We start from the raw sequence: 21912 nt of genomic DNA, 5'->3' as shown, positions 1-21912 counted from the left end.
AGGGCATGACATGCCGACAGAGAAGCCAAGAGATTTAAAATGCGTTGCCCCTCCAAATGGGTCAAACCAAATCAGTAACCCCTTCCAGCCGGAATGGATTTGTCCTCATCGGAACAAAGTTCCGATGTAAACAAACAAGTAAAAGTTGAAATCACGAGATCGTTAATATGATCACGTGATTTCAATGATGGGATGGGGTTAGGGGAGGAGTGTCTATGATGCTCTAGCCTGCGATTCTATTTAGAAAGCTGCAAAGGCCTCAGGACAGCCAAATAGCTAGGAAGTTCCATTCCGTCCTAACGGCGCTAATGCAAAGAGCATTTAGGATGGCATGGAGTGTCCTAATGGCGGGAAGGGGTTAAAGAAACCAATCCCTTTATAATCATGTCATGGGATTTAAAAAATAAAAAAAAAAACAACATAAAAAACAACTGCTTAAAGATTTTACAGATTTTATTCCTTCAGCTAACAGGAAGACAGTTCTGTAACTCATGTTGCAAAATAAACACACAGCAAATGAAAGTAAAAGATATTTACAGAAGTGAACATATAAAATGACTTTAACAGTTCAAGACACAATCAGACAATAGTTTAAACTTTTCTCAAAGAATATTTACATTTAGAAGAAACATGAACATGTTTCAGTGCAACCAATGTTAAAAATGACACTCAGTATATTATACTTTATATATATTAGGGATCATCAGGTTAACAAGAATGTCACACACTAGTTCTCTCTCTCCAAACACAGATATAAGACAAAACAAAAGAAAATTGTTCCCATGAATGTGTTCATAGCAAATCTGGAAACAAAATTATTCATTCTTCTTTTCCTTTTGTTTAAGAAGTTTATTAATTTCTCTTTTTCCCATTCCAACATATTTTGTTATAATTCCATGTTTGTTGAGACCAGGAATCAACAGCAAAAAGGTCACTGCAAGAGAAAAATAAAATAAAAATATATGAATATCACGTCCTTCAATTAAAAAGGGAGATGAAACCTACATTATTCCTATCATGATTCAGACAGAGAATACGATTTTAAAACAGTTTCCAATTTACTATTATCAAATTTGCATCGTCCTCATGTAATTAAAGAGATATCTAGATAGGTAGCGTGCACGTCTGGAGTACTACAAGACAGGAAATAGTGCTGCTATCTAGTGCTCTTGCTAATGTATAACATTATTGCAGACACGTGCACACTCCTGAGCTTACGGTCCTGCTTTTCAACAAAGGATAACAAGAAAACAAAGACAATTGGATAACATAAGTAAATTGGAAAGTTGTTTAAAACTGTATGTTCTGACTCTAATATAAAATGTTTAATATGTGCAATTTTTTTTTTTTTTATTACAACCTCATACTATTTGATATCTCTTTAAAATAAAATGCTCTGTCTGAATCAAGAAATATTAATTTTAAAAAAAAAGTATATAAAATGTCAAAATTGAAATGTGCCTGAATGCATTTCAAATAGAAGTATATTGCAAAAATGCTTCAATCAGCAAAAGGATTACTGTTTCAGCAGCATACGCACATATGCTCAGATTCAAGAACTATGCCTGCTAACAGCTGTAAGTGGTGTGCATTGCATCAGAGAAGATTTAAAAGGGACACACAACCCCAAATTTACTTTAATGCAAATTTAAACCATTTTCCAAGTTACTTCTGTCATCAAATATTCTCTGGTATCCTTTGAAAATCAGGGAGGTAAGCTCAGGAGTGTGCAGCGCTAGACGGCAGCAGTTTTTTTTCTTGACATGTGTACACTACCTACCTAGGTATCTCTTTAACAAAGAATACAATGAAAACAAAGCAAATATGATAGAAAAAAGAAAAATTTATTCTTACCTGATAAATTTGTTTCCTCTTAAGGACATGACGAGTTCACGGATCATCTTCATTACTTATGGGATATTCTCCTCCTGCCTGCAGGAGGCGGCAAAGAGCACCTACAGCAAAGCTGTTAAATAGTCCCTCCCTTCCCTTCCAACCCAGTCATTCGACCGAAGTTAGGAAGAGAAAGGAAAAACCAAAAGGTGCAGAGGTGTCTGAAGTTTAGAAAAATAACATCCTGTCTAAACAGACAGGGCGGGCCGTGGACTCGTCATGTCCAAGAGGAAACAAATTTATCAGGTAAGAATAAATTTTCTTTTCCTCTTAAGGACATGACTAGTCCACGGATCATCTTCATTACTTATGGGATACAATACCCAAGCTTAGAGGACACAGATGATACGGGAGGGACAAGACAGGATACCTAAACAGAAGGCACCACTGCTTGAAGAACCTTTCTCCCAAAAGCCGCCTCAGCTGAGGCAAAAGTATCAAATTTGTAGAATTTAGAAAAAGTATGAAGAGAGGACCAAGTAGCAGCTTTACAAATCTGTTCAACAGTCGCCTCATTCTTGAATGCCCATGAAGAAGCCACAGCTCTAGTAGAATGAGCCGTAATCCTCTCAGGAGGCTGCTTCCCAGCGGTCTCATAAGCAAAGCGAATGATACTCCTCAACCAGAAAGAACATTAAGAACCAAATGAAGACTCCATGGAGGAGCAATAGGCTTAAATACAGGTCACACATGAGACCCCTTTGGAGGAAATCCAGGATAGGATTAAGGCGCTGAAATTAGCTAATGCCTTTATTACTAATGCTTTGTTGCAAATTACTAAATTAGCTGCAAAGACTTCAGGGTTTTCTATCTTGGCCCGCAAAGCCTTGTGGTTAAAACCATGGGTTGCGGATGTGTCTTCTAAGTCTAAGCTTCTAACAATTCCTTACAAGGGAAAGACCTTGTTTGGACCTGGCCTAAAGGAAATTATTTCTAATATCACTGGAGCCAAGGGTCATCTACTTCCTCAGGATAAAAGAAACCAGCAAAAGGGGTGTCAAAGTAATTTTCGCTCCTTTCGAAATTTTAAGACTAATTCCTTTGTTTCCTCCGCCAGACAGGATGGAAACTTTACCCAGCCTAAGCCTACTTGGAGACCCAACCAGTCATGGATCAAGGGAAAGCAACCCAAAAAGCCTGCTGCTGAATCCAAGACAGCATGAAGGGTTTGCCCCCTATCCAGGGCCGGATCTGGTCGGGGGCAGACTGTCCTTTTTCGTTCAGGCATGGCTAACAGATGTTCAGGACCCCTGGACTATAGAGATTGTGTCCAGGTGTGAGGAATCCATTCCACTTATTCCTTTTCTCCTGGGATATTGTACTCTGTTTGCCTTTTTGTGGAATCCACTCCGCATTTTCCTTTTTACAGGAAAACTCTCCTCTGCTTGTCACTCCCCTATTTAAGTAATCTGAGCACCTTAAACAGGTGCTTAGTTATCCTGCTTGTTGTTTGTAAACTGAATGAATGGCAATAAGTTGTGGAGACAGAGTTCAATGTTAGTATAGGATTTATACAGCTCGTAAAAGAGTTCTTTGTATGTTTCCCTTTAAGTATCTTACACTTTATGCAGAGTCTGCAGAAATAATTACTGATAGCTTATGTTGGCCAAAACCTGAGACACACCGGGCAGTAAAGGAAGGATTCTTACGGTAGCAGAGCGTAATGCCAGAAGGAGTTAAAGTATAGAAGTAGGCTCAGAGGGGAGAGAGGTAAAGCTGCACAGTCCTCACCCTGTTAGGGACTAATCTGATACTGCTTCGTTCCGTGACCGGAACACTCGCGGCTCAGTTTGGAGCTGTATGCCTTACAGCCGTAGATGAAGACCAGTCCTTTTTGGTGTAATCTGAGGATTGCAGTGAAGGTAACGCTTCTGAGAGTCACATAAGGGGATCCGGTGTTTCTGTGTGCAGTCAGATGTTTAAGCGTCCTGTATGCGAGTGCTCAGTAACAGAAAAACACAATGTTGAGATGAACACTGGTTTGAAGGATTTAGGAGGTGCTGTGAGACTTCAGTAGTAGATATGTAAATCACTTTAGTACTTGAATGTAACACAGAGCATGAGAGTAGCTTCAGGTATCCAAGCAGGATAACTAAGCACCTGTTTAAGGTGCTCAGATTACTTAAATAGGGGAGTGACAAGCAGAGGAGAGTTTTCCTGTAAAAAGGAAAAGGCGGAGTGGATTCTACAAAAAGGCAAACAGAGTACAATATCCCAGGAGAAAAGGAATAAGTGGAATGGATTCTTCACCGATGGACACAATCTCTATAGTCCAGGGGTCCTGAACATCTGTTAGCCATGCCTGAACGAAAAAGGACAGTCTTCCCCTGACCAGATTCGGCCCTGGATCGGGGGCAAACCCTTCATGCTGTCTTGGATTCAGCAGCAGGCTTTTTGGGTTGCTTTCCCTTGATCCATGACTGGTTGGGTCTCCAAGTAGGTTTAGGCTGGGTAAAGTTTCCATCCTGTCTGACGGAGGAAACAAGGGAATTAGTCTTGAAATTTCGAAAGGAACGAAAAATTACTTGACACCCCTTTTGCTGGTTTCTTTTATCCTGAGGAAGTAGATGACCCTTACCTCCAGTGATATCAGAAATAATTTCCTTTAGGCCAGATCCAAACAAGGTCTTTCCCTTGTAAGGAATTGTTAGAAGCTTAGACTTGGAAGACACATCCGCAGCCCATGGTTTTAACCACAAGGATCTGTGGGCCAAGATAGAAAACCCTGAAGTCTTTGCAGCTAATTTAGTAATTTGCAACAAAGCATCAGTAATAAAGGCATTAGCTAATTTCAGCGCCTTAATCCTATACTGGATTTCCTCCAAAGGGGTCTCATGTCTGAGAGACTCAGACAGAGCGTCAAACCAATAAGCTGCTGCACTAGTAACAGTGGCAATGCATGCAGTAGGCTGCAACAAAAACCCCTGATGAGTATAAATCCTCTTAAGTAATCCTTCCAACTTCTTGTCCATAGGATCCTTAAAGGCACAGGTATCCTCAATAGGAATAGTCGTACGCTTAGCCAAGGTGGAAACAGCTCCTTCCACCTTAGGTACTTTCTGCCAATTTTCCTTTATAGCGTCCGCTATAGGAAACAGACCTGAGATGGAGAAAAAGGAATACCTGGTCTGTCCCATTCCTTAGAAATAGTCTCCAAAGCCTTCTTAGGTATTGGAAAAACATCTGAATACGAGGGAGTTTTAAAATATTTATCCATCTTACACAACTTTTCAGGAGTCACTACTACTGTAGAGTAACAATCATCTAAAGTTGATAATACCTCCCTGAGTAACAGGCGGAGGTGTTCTAACTTAAATCTGAAAGAAACCACCTCCAAATCTGAAAAGGGAGCAGAACTTCGAGAATCAGAAAGTTCACCCTCAGATAAAGACTCTGAACCCTCCAACTCATGCTCTTGAGAGAGTAAATTTGAAAATGACACCAATGCATCAGCATCCTTACTGACTCCATGGTCACTCCTCTTACGTCTTTCTTGAAACATGGGAAAGGCAGATAATGTATCAGAAATAGAAAACACTACCTTAGCTATATCGACTAAAGAAATATTTGAAGCTAAAGTATTAGTACAGGGCACTGCTTGAGCGGACAAAATCTCTTGAGACATTTGGGGAGACTGCTGCAAAATATTTTGAATCTCATCTTGAGACCCCTGAGAAGCATCCGCCTTAGAAGAGACTTGCTCATGAAAAATCCTCTTTGTAACCCAAGGCCCTCTCAACACACGAGGGACAAAAAGGAATAGGTGGTTCAACCTGAGCATTCAAGCACATAGAGCAAAGAGCAGATTGATCAGCTTCAGTATCCATCTCTCACATAAAATAAAATCCCCCCCCTTTTTTTTTTTTTTCTCTTTTGAAAAATATATGCAACTGACTTTAAAACAGAACCAAGGGATAGCCAGCAAGGGTAAATTCCCAAAAAGTATTTTTGAGATCGAAAAAATTAACAGACTGTTATGAAAATAATCAGCCTGTGCCTTTAAATTTTTAAACCCAAAATTTTTTACTGCCGTTTTTATAATATAGCAAAAAAAAATAAAAAAATACAAAGTTAATGCTTTTCCAGACACATCTACACCTCAGCAGCCTGCTGAGGTGCCTACCTGCCACCAAACAAGCGATCGACCTCCCAGAACCAACCGGATGCTGATATCAGAGGACCGGAGGAAAAACAGAACACACCGCTTGCCGGGAGCAATACCACCGTCTGACCAAATATTTTGTAAACAGAGGCCATGCGGCAACAGAAACTCCATGCGACTTCTCAGCCCGGGTTGCAGCCAGAATGAGGAAGCGTGCAGAAATAGGCCCTGCCCATCGTGGGCGTACATCAAATAAGTCTATCTAGCCCGGTGTCCATACTAAAAAACACAACATCTAATAAAAATAATAAAAGCAGTCTCCCCAGTGCCTGTAAATACTGATTTTGCCACAAAATAACCCCTATATCTTAATAAGAGAAGTTTTGTCCCGGAGCTGCACTAGCAGCATAATACAAGTGTAAAAATTAGGATAAGTAAAGTGCCATAATCACTCTGCCTGTGGTTCCAGAATGAAAAATAAATAGCACTTACCTCCATGCTGCCTGATAACAGGGTCGTCCATCAGGTGTAAGAGGATCCTATTTCTCCCTCTCATAGCCCTGTGGAAGCAGATCAGCCTGAGTTACCATGCGCTTAGGCTATCTATAATGGGGCAGCAACATCTTAGGAGGCGCAGTGAGAATTATGTCCCACCAGTTCCTAATGCTTTAAAGCCACCAAAAAGCCATACTGTAGAGACTGATTAGGTCTAGGCTACAACCCAGAGCAAAGTAGTACATTCTAGCACCATTTAAAAATAAACTCTTGATTGAAGAATCTTTTTCTAACACCTCACTTTGCCCTCTCCTATTACTAACATAGGCAAAGAGAATGACTGGGTTGGATGGGAAGGGAGGGACTATTTAACAGCTTTGCTGTAGGTGCTCTTTGCCACCTCCTGCAGGCAGGAGGAGAATATCCCATAAGTAATGAAGATGATCCGTGGACTCGTCATGCCCTTAAGAGGAAAAGTAAATTAGAAACTGTTAAATTGTGGGTTTCATGTCCATTTAATTTATGTTACACAAGCCCCTGCTGACTATTGGTGTTTGAATGCCAGTGCATGTGACACTCAGCAAATATGCATATGCCGATTTTACTATAAACATTGTTGTCAATGGAACTGTATTGCAAAAAACATAATTTATGTAAGAACTTACCTGATAAATTCATTTCTTTCATATTAGCAAGAGTCCATGAGCTAGTGGCGTATGGGATATACATTCCTACCAGGAGGGGCAAAGTTTCCCAAACCTCAAAATGCCTATAAATACACCCCTCACCACACCCACAATTCAGTTTAACGAATAGCCAAGAAGTGGGGTGATAAAAAAGTGCGAAAGCATATAAAATAAGGAATTGGAATAATTGTGCTTTATACAAAAATCATAACCACCCCAAAAAAAGGGCGGGCCTCATGGACTCTTGCTAATATGAAAGAAATGAATTTATCAGGTAAGTTCTTACATAAATTATGTTTTCTTTCATGTAATTAGCAAGAGTCCATGAGCTAGTGACGTATGGCATAATGATTACCCAAGATGTGGATCTTTCCACGCAAGAGTCACTAGAGAGGGAGGGATAAAATAAAGACAGCCAATTCCTGCTGAAAATAATCCACACCCAAAATAAAGTTTAATGAAAAACATAAGCAGAAGATTCAAACTGAAACCGCTGCCTGAAGTACTTTTCTACCAAAAACTGCTTCAGAAGAAGAAAATACATCAAAATGGTAGAATTTAGTAAAAGTATGCAAAGAGGACCAAGTTGCTGCCTTGCAAATCTGATCAATCGAAGCTTCATTCCTAAACGCCCAGGAAGTAGAAACTGACCTAGTAGAATGAGCTGTAATCCTTTGAGGCGGAGTTTTACCCGACTCAACATAGGCAAGATGATTTAAAGATTTCAACCAAGATGCCAAAGAAATGGCAGAAGCTTTCTGGCCTTTTCAAGAACCGGAAAAGATAACAAATAAACTAGAAGTCTTTCGGAAAGACTTAGTAGCTTCAACATAATATTTCAAAGCTCTAACAACATCCAAAGAATGCAATGATTTCTCCTTAGAATTCTTAGGATTAGGACATAATGAAGGAACCACAATTTCTCTACTAATGTTGTTAGAATTCACAACTTTAGGTAAAAATTCAAAAGAAGTTCGCAACACTGCCTTATCCTGATGAAAAATCAGAAAAGGAGACTCACAAGAAAGAGCAGATAATTCAGAAACTCTTCTGGCAGAAGAGATTGCCAAAAGGAACAAAACTTTCCAAGTAATTTAATGTCCAATGAATGCATAGGTTCAAACGGAGGAGCTTGAAGAGCCCCCAGAACCAAATTCAAACTCCAAGGAGGAGAAATTGACTTAATGACAGGTTTTATACGAACCAAAGCTTGTACAAAACAATGAATATCAGGAAGATTAGCAATCTTTCTGTGAAAAAGAACAGAAAGAGCAGAGATTTGTCCTTTCAAAGAACTTGCGGATAAACCTTCATCTAAACCATCCTGAAGAAACTGTAAAATTCTCGGGATTCTAAAAGAATGCCAAGAAAAATGATGAGAAAGACACCAAGAAATATAAGTCCTCCAGAATCTATAATATATCTCTCTGGATACAGATATACGAGCCTGTAACATAGTATTAATCACAGAGTCAGAGAAACCTCTTTGACCAAGAATCAAGCGTTCAATCTGCATACCTTTAAATTTAAGGATTTGAGATCCTGATGGAAAAAAGGACCTTGCGACAGAAGGTCTGGTCGTAGCGGAAGAGTCCACGGATGGCAAGAGGCCATCCGGACAAGATCCACATACCAAAACCTGTGAGGCCATGCCGGAGCTACCAGCAGAACAAACGAGCATTCCTTCAGAATCTTGGAGACTACTCTTGGAAGAAGAACTAGAGGCGGAAAGATATAAGCAGGATGATACTTCCAAGGAAGTGATAATGCATCCACTGCTTCCGCCTGAGGATCCCGGGATCTGGACAGATACCTGGGAAGTTTCTTGTTTAGATGAGACGCCATCAGATCTATTTCTGGAAGCTCCCACATTTGAACAATCTGAAGAAATACCTCTGGGTGAAGAGACCATTCGCCCGGATGCAACGTTTGGCGACTGAGATAATCCACTTCCCAATTGTCTATACCTGGGATATGAACCGCAGATATTAGACAGGAGCTGGATTCCGCCCAAACCAGAATTCGAGATACTTCTTTCATAGCCAGAGGACTGTGAGTCCCTCCTTGATGATTGATGTATGCCACAGTAGTGACATTGTCTGTCTGAAAACAAATGAACGATTCTCTCTTCAGAAGAGGCCAAAACTGAAGAGCTCTGAAAATTCCAAAATATTGATCGGTAATCTCACCTCCTGAGATTCCCAAACTCCTTGTGCTGTCAGAGATCCCCACACAGCTCCCCAACCTGTGAGACTTGCATCTGTTGAAATTACAGTCCAGGTCGGAAGCACAAAAGAAGCCCCCTGAATCAAACGATGGTGATCGGGCCACCACGTTAGAGAGTGTCGTACAATCGGTTTTAAAGATATTAATTGAGATATCTTTGTGTAATCCTTGCACCATTGATTCAGCATACAGAGCTGAAGAGGTCGCATGTGAAAACGAGCAAAGGGGATCGCGTCCGATGCAGCAGTCATAAGACCTAGAATTTCCATGCATAAGGCTACCGAAGGGAATGATTGTGACTGAAGGTTTCGACAAGCCGAAATCAATTTTAGACGTCTCTTGTCTGTTAAAGACAGAGTCATGGACACTGAATCTATCTGGAAACCCAGAAAGGTTACCCTTGTCTGAGGAATCAATTAACTTTTTGGTGAATTGATCCTCCAACCATGATCTTGAAGAAACAACACAAGTCGATTCGTATGAGATTCTGCTAAATGTAAAGACTGAGCAAGTACCAAGATATCGTCCAAATAAGGAAATACCACAATACCCTGTTCTCTGATTACAGACAGAAGGGCACAGAGAACCTTTGTAAAAATTCTTGGAGCTGTAGCTAGGCCAAAACGGCAGAGCCACAAACTGGTAATGCTTGTCCAGAAAAGAGAATCTCAGGAACTGATAATGATCTGGATGAATCGGAATATGCAGATATGCATCCTGTAAATCTATTGTGGACATATAATGCCCTTGCTGAACAAAAGGCAAGATAGTCCTTACAGTTACCATTTTGAATGTTGGTATCCTTACATAACGATTCAATATTTTTAGATCCAGAACTGGTCTGAAGGAATTCTCCTTCTTTGGTACAATGAAGAGATTTGAATAAAACCCCATCCCCTGTTCCAGAACTGGAACTGGCATAATTACTCCAGCCAACTCTAGATCTGAAACACAATTCAGAAATGCTTGAGCTTTCACTGGATTTACTGGGACACAGGAAAGAAAAAATCTCTTTGCAGGAGGTCTCATCTTGAAACCAATTCTGTACCCTTCTGAAACAATGTTCTGAATCCAAAGATTGTGAACAGAATTGATCCAAATTTCTTTGAAAAAAACTTAACCTGCCCCCTACCAGCTGAGCTGGAATGAGGGCCGCACCTTCATGTGGACTTAGAAGCTGGCTTTGCCTTTCTAGAAGGCTTGGATTTATTCCAGACTGGAGATGGTTTCCAAACTGAAACTGCTCCTGAGGATGAAGGATCAGGCTTTTGTTCTTTGTTGAAACGAAAGGAACGAAAACGATTATTAGCCCTGTTTTTACCCTTAGATTTTTTATCCTGTGGTAAAAAAGTTCCTTTCCCACCAGTAACAGTTGAGATAATAGAATCCAACTGAGAACCAAATAATTTGTTACCCTGGAAAGAAATGGAAAGTAGAGTTGATTTAGAAGCCATATCAGCATTCCAAGTTTTAAGCCATAAAGCTCTTCTAGCTAGAATAGCTAGAGACATAAACCTGACATCAACTCTGATAATATCAAAGATGGCATCACAGATAAAATTATTAGCATGCTGAAGAAGAATAATAATATTATGAGAATCATGATCTGTTACTTGTTGCGCTAAAGTCTCCAACCAAAAAGTTGAAGCTGCAGCAACATCAGCCAATGATATAGCAGGTCTAAGAAGATTACCTGAACACAGATAAGCTTTTCTTAGAAAGGATTCAATTTTCCTATCTAAAGGATCTTTAAACGAAGTACCATCCGACGTAGGAATAGTAGTACGTTTAGCAAGGGTAGAAATAGCCCCATCAACTTTAGGGATTTTGTCCCAAAATTCTAATCTGTCAGACGGCACAGGATATAATTGCTTAAAACGTTTAGAAGGAGTAAATTAATTACCCAATTTATCCCATTCTCTGGAAATTACTTCAGAGATAGCATTAGGAACAGGAAAAACTTCTGGAATAACCATAGGAGATTTAAATACCTTATCTAAACGTTTAGAATTAGTATCAAGAGGACCAGAATCCTCTATTTCTAAAGCAATTAGTACTTCTTTAAGTAAAGAACGAATAAATTCCATTTTAAATAAATATGAAGATTTATCAGCATCAATCTCTGAGACAGAATCCTCTGAACCAGAAGAGTCATCAGAATCAGAATGATGATGTTCATTTAAAAATTCATCTGTAGAGAGAGAAGTTTTAAAAGATTTTTTATATTTACTAGAAGGAGAAATAACAGACATAGCCTTCTTGATGGATTCAGAAACAAAATCTCTTATGTTATCAGGAACATTCTGCACCTTAGATGTTGAAGGAACTGCAACAGGCAATGGTACATTACTAAAGGAAATATTATCTGCTTTAACAAGTTTGTCATGACAATTAATACAAACAACAGCCGGAGGAATAGCTACCAAAAGTTTACAGCAGATACACTTAGCTTTGGTAGTTCCAGCACTAGACAGCGATTTTACTGAAGTATCTTCTGACTCAGATGCAACGTGAGACATCTTGCAATATGTAAGAGAAAAAACAACATATAAAGCAAAATTGATCAAATTCCTTAAATGACAGTTTCAGGAATGGGAAAAAATGCCAATAAACAAGCTTCTAGTATAACCAGAAGCAAAGAAAAAATGAGACTGAAATAATGTGAAGACAAAAGCGACGCCCATATTTTTTGGCACCAAATAATGACGCCACATCCGGAACGCCGACATTTTTGGCGCAAAAGGACGTCAAAAAATGATGCAACTTCCGGCGACACGTATGATGCCGGAAACAGAAAAGATTTTTTGCGCCAAAAAGTCCTCGCCAAGAATGACGCAATAAAATGAAGCATTTTCAGCCCCCGCGAGCCTAACAGCCCACAGGGAAAAAAGAGTCAAATTTTAAAGGTAAGAAAAAAATTGATTCAAATGCATTATCCCAAATATGAACCTGACTGTCTGAAAATAAGGAATGTTGAACATCCTGAGTCAAGGCAAATAAATGTTTGAATACATATATTTAGAACTTTATAAATAAAGTGCCCAACCATAGCTTAGAGTGTCACAGAAAATAAGATTTACTTACCCCAGGACACTCATCTACATGTTTGTAGAAAGCCAAACCAGTACTGAAACGAAAATCAGCAGAGGTAATGGTATATATAAGAGTATATCGTCGATCTGAAAAGGGAGGTAAGAGATGAATCTCTACGACCGATAACAGAGAACCTATGAAATAGACCCCGTAGAAGGAGATCATTGCATTCAAATAGGCAATACTCTCCTCACATCCCTCAGACATTCACTGCACGCTGAGAGGAAAACCGGGCTCCAACTTGCTGCGGAGCGCATATCAACGTAGAATCTAGCACAAACTTACTTCACCACCTCCATCGGAGGCAAAGTTTGTAAAACTGAATTGTGGGTGTGGTGAGGGGTGTATTTATAGGCATTTTGAGGTTTGGGAAACTTTGCCCCTCCTGGTAGGAATGTATATCCCATACGTCACTAGCTCATGGACTCTTGCTAATTACATGAAAGAAATGATTAAATTTAAAATGTATGCACATTTCAATTTTTACCTAACCATTTACACAATTTCCCAGTGTAAAAAAACCCTTTATTTTAGGATTGATTTCCCTAGGTTGTCAAAAGTGTGACGTGTAATGAAGGGTGTAACTTTCACGATTAAAAAAAAAAAAAAAAAAGACAGTAAAAACTTTATGATTTTTATATAAAATGTTTAGTTATGTGAAATGAAAAAGCTTTGCAATCTACTTTTATTATTTATATTGCCCTCCTTTCATGTAATTTACCTCTGAAAATTGAACAAGTTCTAATTCTTAGAAAGTGAGAGGCACCCAGTTGACTTCTCAAGTCTAACCTTGCTACATATATGTCCTGGCTTTGTTAGATAACTTCAAAACTATGCACTTAAAAAAAGGGGCAGTGTAGTCAAAATTAAACTTTCATGATTCAGATAGAGCATGCACTTTTAAACAACTTTCCAATTTAATTTTATCATCAATGTGCGGCGGACATGATCTGCCACAGCAGATCATGTCCGCCCGCACAATGGTAAAATCGGCCCCAAAGTCTTATTTATATGCATAGAATGCAATCTTACCAAGAAGGTATGTAAGCAAAAGGTTGTCAACCTGTTGTCCTATCCAAGCAAGCATAGCCAGAAAGATGGTCACAGACATCAAATACTAGAAAAAGATAGAAGACAATTAATTAAAATAATCTTAACATGCAGGTGATTAGAAGCATTACAAAATTATACATAAGAGGCAGAGTGGCCCAGGAAAAGTTTCTGGTAGAAAATAAGTGCTACAAGCCATAGATAGTCGTTTTTATCATGCACACACCATTTTTGGCTTTTCCTCTTTAAGGGCAGAGAGGCGATTCCACCAACCGATGATTCGTCGACGAGTCTTTACAAGGTTGCTGCAAATCTCATGAAATCTTTGCTGCTGATCTGTGGTCCTAAAACATGAATAATGGGGGGGGGGGGGGGGAGAATTCATGAAAATTAACTTTCATGATTCAGACAGAACATTCAATCTAAAAAAACATTTTCCCCCTATTTACTTCTATTATCTAATTTAGTTGTTGAAAGTCTTACCTAGGTGATCTCAGGAACAGCAATGCACTATGGGGGATCTAGCTGCTGATTGGTGACTTCACATGTATGCTTCATGTCTTTGGTTTATCCGACGTGTTCAGCTAGTTCCCAATAGTGCATTGTCGTTCCTTCAAGTACATTGGAAAGTTAAAATTGCATGCACACAATAACATATTCAGTGTTCTCCAGACATTGTTGCCAGCCGGGTGGCATTCTGAAGTAGTCGGGGGGGGGCGCAATGTAATATTTTCAAATATAATATAATTTTAAGCTATCGAAAGCACAAATTAATTGCATAAGTTAACAAATATATTTAAAGGGACATGAAAACCAAAATTTTTTTTTTCATGATTCAGATAGAGAATACATTTTCAAAACCATTTCCAATTTATTTATATGATCAAATTTGCTTTGTTTTCATGTTATTCTTTGTTGAAGAGATATCCAGATAAGTAGCATGCACATCCGGAGCACTACATGACAGGAAATAGTGCTGCGATCTAGTGCTCTTGCTAGATAAGATTGTTGCAAAACTGTAAAAATTTGATAACAGAAGTAAATTGGAACGTTGCTTAAATTGAATGTCCTATCTGAATCATGCAAGAAAAATATTGCGTTTTATGTTCCTTTAATTATAAGTTGTACATTTTTAATACTGGCTATTTTTAGCTTAATATTGGCTAAAATTTTTAGCCAGGTGGTCAGTAAAATAAGTCGGGTGGTGCAGCCGCTAAAAAATGTCCTGGGGAGAACACTGCATTTCTAAATAAAATGTACAGTGATGAAGGACCAGAATTTGGTTAGGTTGCAGGGTACCCTCTATCTACTGTTCTACCCTCCAGAGAACTATAGTTGTAGCCACCTTGTTTATCCACCCACTGGAAGTCCCCAAAATTGCACATCTTTAGTTGGTTTTTTTTTAATCCACCAAAATTCTACAGCGCACATTCTTAGTTCTGAGGGCTGCCAGTTGGTCATTAAATAGACTAATACAGGAAGAAGCCCCCACCCCCTCCAAACGTTACAACCAAGACAAAGGAAATCATCTGAAATCTAATAAATACTAGGGGTTCAATTTATCCTATGAGCAGGTGGTCTTACGACCGTTGCTTCTTAACTTTAGTTTCCGGGGATCCAGGAACTTCAGGTTTAGAAAGCAGCATCCGATGGTTATTCAATCTACCCCTTGATGTTGGTTTATTCACTAGATGTTGTTTATTTAGCATCCTGAACAGACAGTCAAGCAGTAGCAATTTGCGCTTATATAACAGTCTGGTTATCGTGTGTTATTTATTTACTGTATAATACTGAACCCAAGTCAACTATTTACATACTAACCACTGGTTGGATCCAAAAATTCTGGGAGCAAGTCTAGGAACAAGGTAGTCAGCCAGGCACAGGCACATTACAAAACAGGATACTACCGAAAGGACAGATGGATCCAAGAAGTAGATCATTCTGCAGGAAGATGTAACAAAACATCATACAATGACGGGTACAACATAAATCTTCTCAACCAATGGGAAACTGAAACAAGGGGGGGATGCTACATGCTAAGACAACCCCTAATCCGCCATTAACTCACATCTCTTGAGCTAAACTAACCCAACTTAATTTATATTAAATGGACACAATAGTATGGAAGTAAAATGCTACACTTACAGAAATACAAATGAAACCACTCCCACGATAACTGCAGGAAACCAAGGCTTCTCCCAGCGAAGAGTGCGGTCAACTACGAGGATCACTTCTCCCCATCCTTGAAAGTATTCTTCAAGTCGTAAAGTCTCTGCTGCCTGGAAAGAAACGGCCCATAAAGTACAACACAGTAGGTTAGCATAGAAAATACAACACAAAAGACTTAGTTTGAATTTCAAATGTGTAGTAGATCTGACAAATTTTAAAGTTAGTTCTATATTACTGCATCATGTGACCGCCACCAGCCAATCACAAGATGCATTGACGTATATTCTGAATTCTTGCACATGCTCAGTAGGAGCTGGTGCCTTAGAAGCGCTAGTTACACACCTGAGTCATGCATCTAGTGCTGCTAATTGAATCAGCAGCAGTTTCCGCTCGGGACCTGCAGTGCTCTGCAGGTCCAGAGCGGCACTTCTACAGTGTGTCCTGTCTGCAAGGTTTAAACACACAGTCTAGAGTCATTAGTCTTAAAACTACATGCTCTAATTAGAGGCTGTCATTTTCTTTTTTACTATTAAGGCCCTTTTATTATATGTTCAATTCCTTTGCAGAACAAATGCATAATGAAAAGACTGCAATATCACTTAGTCTGAATTTAATTTAAACGAGCAGTAGATTTTGTTTTCTGACACATTTGAAAGTTAGTTTAAAGGGACATGAAATCTATAAGTATAGCTAGGTAGGCTCAGGAGCTGCCGATTGGTGACTGCACATATATGCCTCTTGTGATTGGCGTTCAGCTAACTCCCAGTACTGCTCTTTCAGCAAAATATACCGGTAGCAGTTCCGCCCCCCCCCAGCGATGGGCCACCTACCCGCCTTCTTGCCCACACCACCAACCGCAAGCCAATGCACATGAGTGTCCCCTCATATGGTAGCAGGAGCACTGTCAGCACTCCACTACCATATGATAGCAGATGCCTTCTCCCTCTTGCTGCGGTCTTAGCTGTCAGAGCCGACAGCTGGGACAGCAGCATGAGGCAGAAGGTTGGAAGCCGTTACTACGTCCATTAGGCTTAAAGTGAAAGTAAATTATCAGCCTCAATATTAATGCCATCCATTAATCATATATAGATTAATAGTCGCTAAGTTGCAGAAAATTATATTTTAAATCGCATACCGTCTAAAGTACTTGCTCCGCCCAATTCCTGGTTTGTCTCCTTTACAGCAAGAGCGGTCCCATCCGCTCTTACGTGTACATCCATGCCCTGCAGGTCCATGGAGGACAACACGATCGTCAATACTAAATTATTGAATAAGAAAATGCGCATGCGTGTCTCAAACGCACATATATAGAGGTCAAGAATTCCGTGAGACATGCATGCGTATTTTGAAATGTGGGCGTACAGCGAGTCTGTTTTGACGCCAGTGGGGGACCAATTAAATGGTTGTTAAAGTGATGGTAAACTCTCCCCTTTTTAAAATCAGATCTGGAATGTAAGCTCTATTTTAGATGGAGTTTTATTCATTATGTGCAACGAAGATGCGGTATAACTTAGTTATTAATATAGATATGAAATTCAAATACCCCACGTTACACCACCCACTTCAAAAGTCAATTTTCCTGTCAGCTAAAAGATTGAATTACTCTCCAATCAATGCTCTAGCTACAACAAAAGTGCCAGATGGGGAGAGCGCTGATTGGACAACAATTCAATCTGTTAGCGCACAGAAAATGTTACTTTTGAAGTGGGCGGAGGAGCATGCAGTATTTGAATTTCATATCTATATTAAAAAGCATGTTATACTGCATCTTCATTACAGCTAATGAATTAAACTCCATCTAAAATAGCGCTTACATAAATTGGGAAATTCTAACTAAAGCTTTGTCACGCCGTCAGCTTGGCAGAGCTTCTATATCTCATTGGTATAATCTATTATTGAGTAAAGAAGGTGTCTATGGCATGGAACGGCTCCATGAGAGATGGTCATTAGACATCCCGCAATTGGAGCTTAAGACAATCCAAGAAAGTATTGATAGGGCTTGGTCAGCGACGCCTCTGCTATCTTGGCGTGAATCTCATCTTAGATTAATTAATAGGACCTATATCACCCCAGAGAAGTTAGGGAAGTGGAATAATATGCAAAGATATGAATGTACACGCTGTCACTACCTAAATGCCAACTTGATCCACTGCATCTGGGCATGTCCCAAAGTCAAACAGTTCTGGGCAAAAGTCTCATTTTGGCTTTCAAAAACTCTAAAGCTTAAAATTTCTCTGAAGATGGAGGAAATCATCTTTCAAAGGCAATACGATGAAAGGGCGGGAAACATAAAATTTGTTAATTTTACAATCTTAACCGCTAGAAACATTATTTTTTTCCTCCTGGAAATCTAATAGAGGCCCTATGCTCACCTCTTTTCTGAACATGTTAGACTCCAAATTAATTTATGAACAATATGAGACGCAGATATCTTCTGAAAAAGAAATTGCCAAATTTTTCAGGAAATGGGGAGAATATATTCTCTCCAATACGCTGGAAGTTCAAAGAAGTCTCATTGCTCCCTTCAAACACTCTGAATGGATTCAGAATGCTGTATTGAGAGGGGAATTCAGTAGTGATGTAATCACTTAACCTTTGATGGTCCCGGCCTCTTGGAGAGGGGGGGGGAGGGGGAATTCAACCTAAGTTTCCCTTATTTTTATTTTATTTATTTTTTTTTTAATTTATTTTTTTTCTCTCCTTCCTTTTTCCTTTTCCCAGTCCTTGCTCTTCTTTTCTCTTTTTCTGTATTATTCTTTTTTCGGTATACTATACCTATTTTGGGTTATTGTTTGTTCAAAAAGAAGAAAATGTTTTGAGGCACAGGTTTCTCAATTTCTACTCCAAGAAGTATTATTGGATTAGGTTGCAGAACTCGGTAAAAGCATTTTGTACTCTCTATTAGTTACAAGTAGCTGTATATAACACTAATCACGAAATATGTTCGCCTTTCATTGTATTACCTGATCGATTTATTTGTGTAACTTGACCCTCTTTTCAATCAATAAATAAAATTTAAAAGGAAAAATAGCGCTTACATTCCAGATCTGATTTTAAAAAGGGGAGAGTTTACCATCACTTTAACAGTATTAGTCATTTAAACATACATATACATATATATATATATATATATATATATATATATATATATATATATATTTATTTATTTTTTTTTTACCTAGGCTGAGTTACGGCATGTAGAAATAGTGTTTTAAAAAAGGTAGATTTCTAAGAAAATTGGAAATATGTGAAAAATTGATGAATGAAACTCACACTAATTTCGGATGCTCTCTAAGCTTCTGCATAGCGGTGAGTGATAGTTAACTTTTCCTATAAGGGGTTAAATTCACTTCTATTATTAAAGTTATCTCAGTATTTTTTTGTTAAAAAAAAAAAAGGATATGAACATAGCCTCAGTAGCAATAATAATTGGTGCTAAATGGCGATGGTGGCTTCACAGTTTTCTCTTGTCATTGGCTCACCAGATGAGCTCAGCTATCTCCCAGTAGTACATTGCTCCTTTACCTTTGCAGGTGTTAAACAGATAGCTATATACAAGCAATAGTGCAGTAATGGCTAACCTTGGCAACCCAGATGTTTTGAAACTACTATTTTTCCCATGATGCTCAACTAGACTGCATAGTGTCTAAGCATCATGGGAAATATAGTTTTTAAACATCAGGGGTGCCAAAGTTAGCCATCACTGCAATAATACAATGCTCAAACATATTAGGACATTTTCCCTTTTTGTACTTCTAGGTCACTTTAAATCATAGCACAAGATCAATTTAAAAACACTAGACCTTTATGTTTGTAAATGTGTGGCCTCTTGAAAAATACTGAATGACAACCAAACAATTACACACATTTAAAATAAAATTAGTCATAAATTTGATCTACAGCTGTACGAGTACATACTAAAAAGTCATTCTAGTAAAAATAAATAAAAATACAGATAAAATATTGCAGTTTTCGTAGGCAAAATGGGAGCAATCTCTTTTTTGGGTATAAAATTCCTGCTCTCACTGTAGACATTCTCCAGGGAGCAGCTTCACTGAATCCCTTTTCGATGGGTTGATGCAGCTACTGTATCTTTCTACAGGAGACACAGAGAGACAGACACAGAGAGACAGACACAGAGAGACAGACACCACTTATTTTACAGATATCTTCCTCCAGTACGTTCTGCTAAAGCGGCTCCACTGATGAGCAGTACTATTGCACTAGTAATGTTTATACCCAGCTCAAATTCAAACGTGAAACATGAGAAGCTAGAACATTCTTGTAACAGATTCTGAAAATTCTTTTTCACTCTGAATTAAAATTAGATTATTTTTTTGGTAATCTGTTTTCCTTGTTAGCCACAGGGAACTGTAACACATTGATACTCAATACATTGCAGCCATCTGGCTAAATATGGGTTAAAAGAAGCAAAAAACAGCTGCAATCCTATTCTGCTTTGTCATGTGGTTTAGTGCCACTAGCTACTGTGGAGTAGTACAGGCATCTGTCACTACAAACAGCAATTACACTAAGCTGACATTTTTAAATATAGCTCATTCTTGAAATTTACACAATGTACTGATTTCCCTTCCTACAAGTCAGCACCCAAACAGTACAAACATGGCTGTAATCAGCTGATAACCTGGGCACCTCCCTACCCAAGGCCTGTCAAACAGCAAGCAAGTCACTGCAAAGCAGAATGTACAATGTCCATCTGAGACATGCAGACACATGCACCAAAATCACTCAGTCTCTTGGAGGAAAAGCATTTATTAAAGAAGGTATTTAAGGCAAAGTGCAGGGAAATCTTGGCAAGACAAATTCCTATCATTTTACATAAGCTGTTACACTAAAATAATATTATATACACACACATACACTTGGTACAGAACATTTTCAGGGCCTTATATAATAATTTTAAAATGTGTAAACACTAAAGGCTGCAATATTTAGAACATCAGTTTAGAATACAATTACATTAGCATACATACAATATATAATCAGCAATATTTGTGTGTGTGTATATATATATATATATATATATACACACACACACCATTACAAACCCATTCATTATATTGTTTGTTCACCACCTATGTGTTTAATTTTAGTACACTATATGTGCATTTAATATAATATATGTGCATCTAATATACTATATATGCATTTAATATACTACAAGTGCATTTAATATACTATATGTGCATAGGGAATAGACGGGTCCCAGCAGACAGATGTTATCTCCCTGAATTAGCAAATACATTTTTATAGTTAATATAAGACACCCATTAAAGACAAAGGACTCAGACATTGGCCCTATGACCTTATAAGGTTATATTAGCACACAGATCAGGCCATACTCACCAGCTGGTTAGCGCTCTTGTTGTCCCCTTCCGCCATTGTTACCTGTCACAGCAATCAGAAAACAAGAAGCTCTCCCCGCACCGCACTCAGTAATCTGCAAGCAGAGCGATACGACTTCAGAATATATAATTATACCCAGAAACCTCTGCGGCATGCAAGCTTCTTAGCAACGCATGAAATGCAACTGGTCCTGATTGGTGAGCTCAAGTAAAAAGACAGTATGTAAAGCCAATCAAAAATCTTTCTTAAAAAACAGTACGTGTAGCCAATAGAAGCGCTCCTTAAAAAGTGTGTGGCCAATCGTAGTTACCCTGTCGATGTTTGAGCAATAACGTCCGTTTTCAATTCACATATATACAGTATTTGATAATTTCGGAAACCTAATCCCCTTCAGGATTAGAAAACTATAAAACATAAATGTTACCTCACCTCGCAGGAAAAGTTGTTTTTTTAAACGTTTATTGCAGAAAATAACGAATTCCGGATTAGTATCCAAAATTTATATTAAAGGGACAGTCTACTCCAAAAACGTTATTGTTTTAAAAGATAGATAATCCCTTTATTACCCATTCCTCAGTTTTGCATAACCAACAGTTATATTAATACACTTTTACCTCTGTTATTATCTTGTATCTAAGCATCTTCTGACAGCCCCCTTATTACATGGCTATTTATTTATTATCTATTGACTTGCATTTTAGCCAATTAGTGCTGTGTCCTACACAACTCCATGGGTGTGAGCACAATGTTATCCATATGGCCCATGTGAACTAGCAGTCCCCTGTTGTGAAAAGCTAATAAAAAGCATGTGATAAGAAGCTGTCTGTAGTG

General features: G+C 38.6%; 1 protein-coding gene across 1 annotated transcript; it reads right to left on the bottom strand.

Moving 5' to 3' along the window:
- Nucleotides 1–435: 435 nt before the first annotated feature.
- ARL6IP1 (ADP ribosylation factor like GTPase 6 interacting protein 1) lies at nt 436–21225 on the bottom strand. Its single transcript, XM_053695289.1, has 6 exons — nt 21082–21225; nt 15691–15824; nt 15367–15486; nt 13772–13889; nt 13528–13612; nt 436–934 (listed from the first exon to the last, which is right to left on the bottom strand). Exons 1-6 carry the CDS (start codon nt 21115–21117, stop codon nt 816–818), a joined length of 612 nt encoding a protein of 203 aa, XP_053551264.1. The 5' UTR covers nt 21118–21225; the 3' UTR covers nt 436–815.
- Nucleotides 21226–21912: the final 687 nt, after the last annotated feature.

The sequence above is a fragment of the Bombina bombina genome, chromosome 11, assembly GCF_027579735.1.
Source record: "Bombina bombina isolate aBomBom1 chromosome 11, aBomBom1.pri, whole genome shotgun sequence".
NCBI classification, from domain to species: Eukaryota; Metazoa; Chordata; class Amphibia; order Anura; family Bombinatoridae; genus Bombina; species Bombina bombina.
The sequence above is the reverse complement of the archived record's forward strand: the minus strand, read 5'-3'. Positions and strand labels throughout refer to the sequence as shown.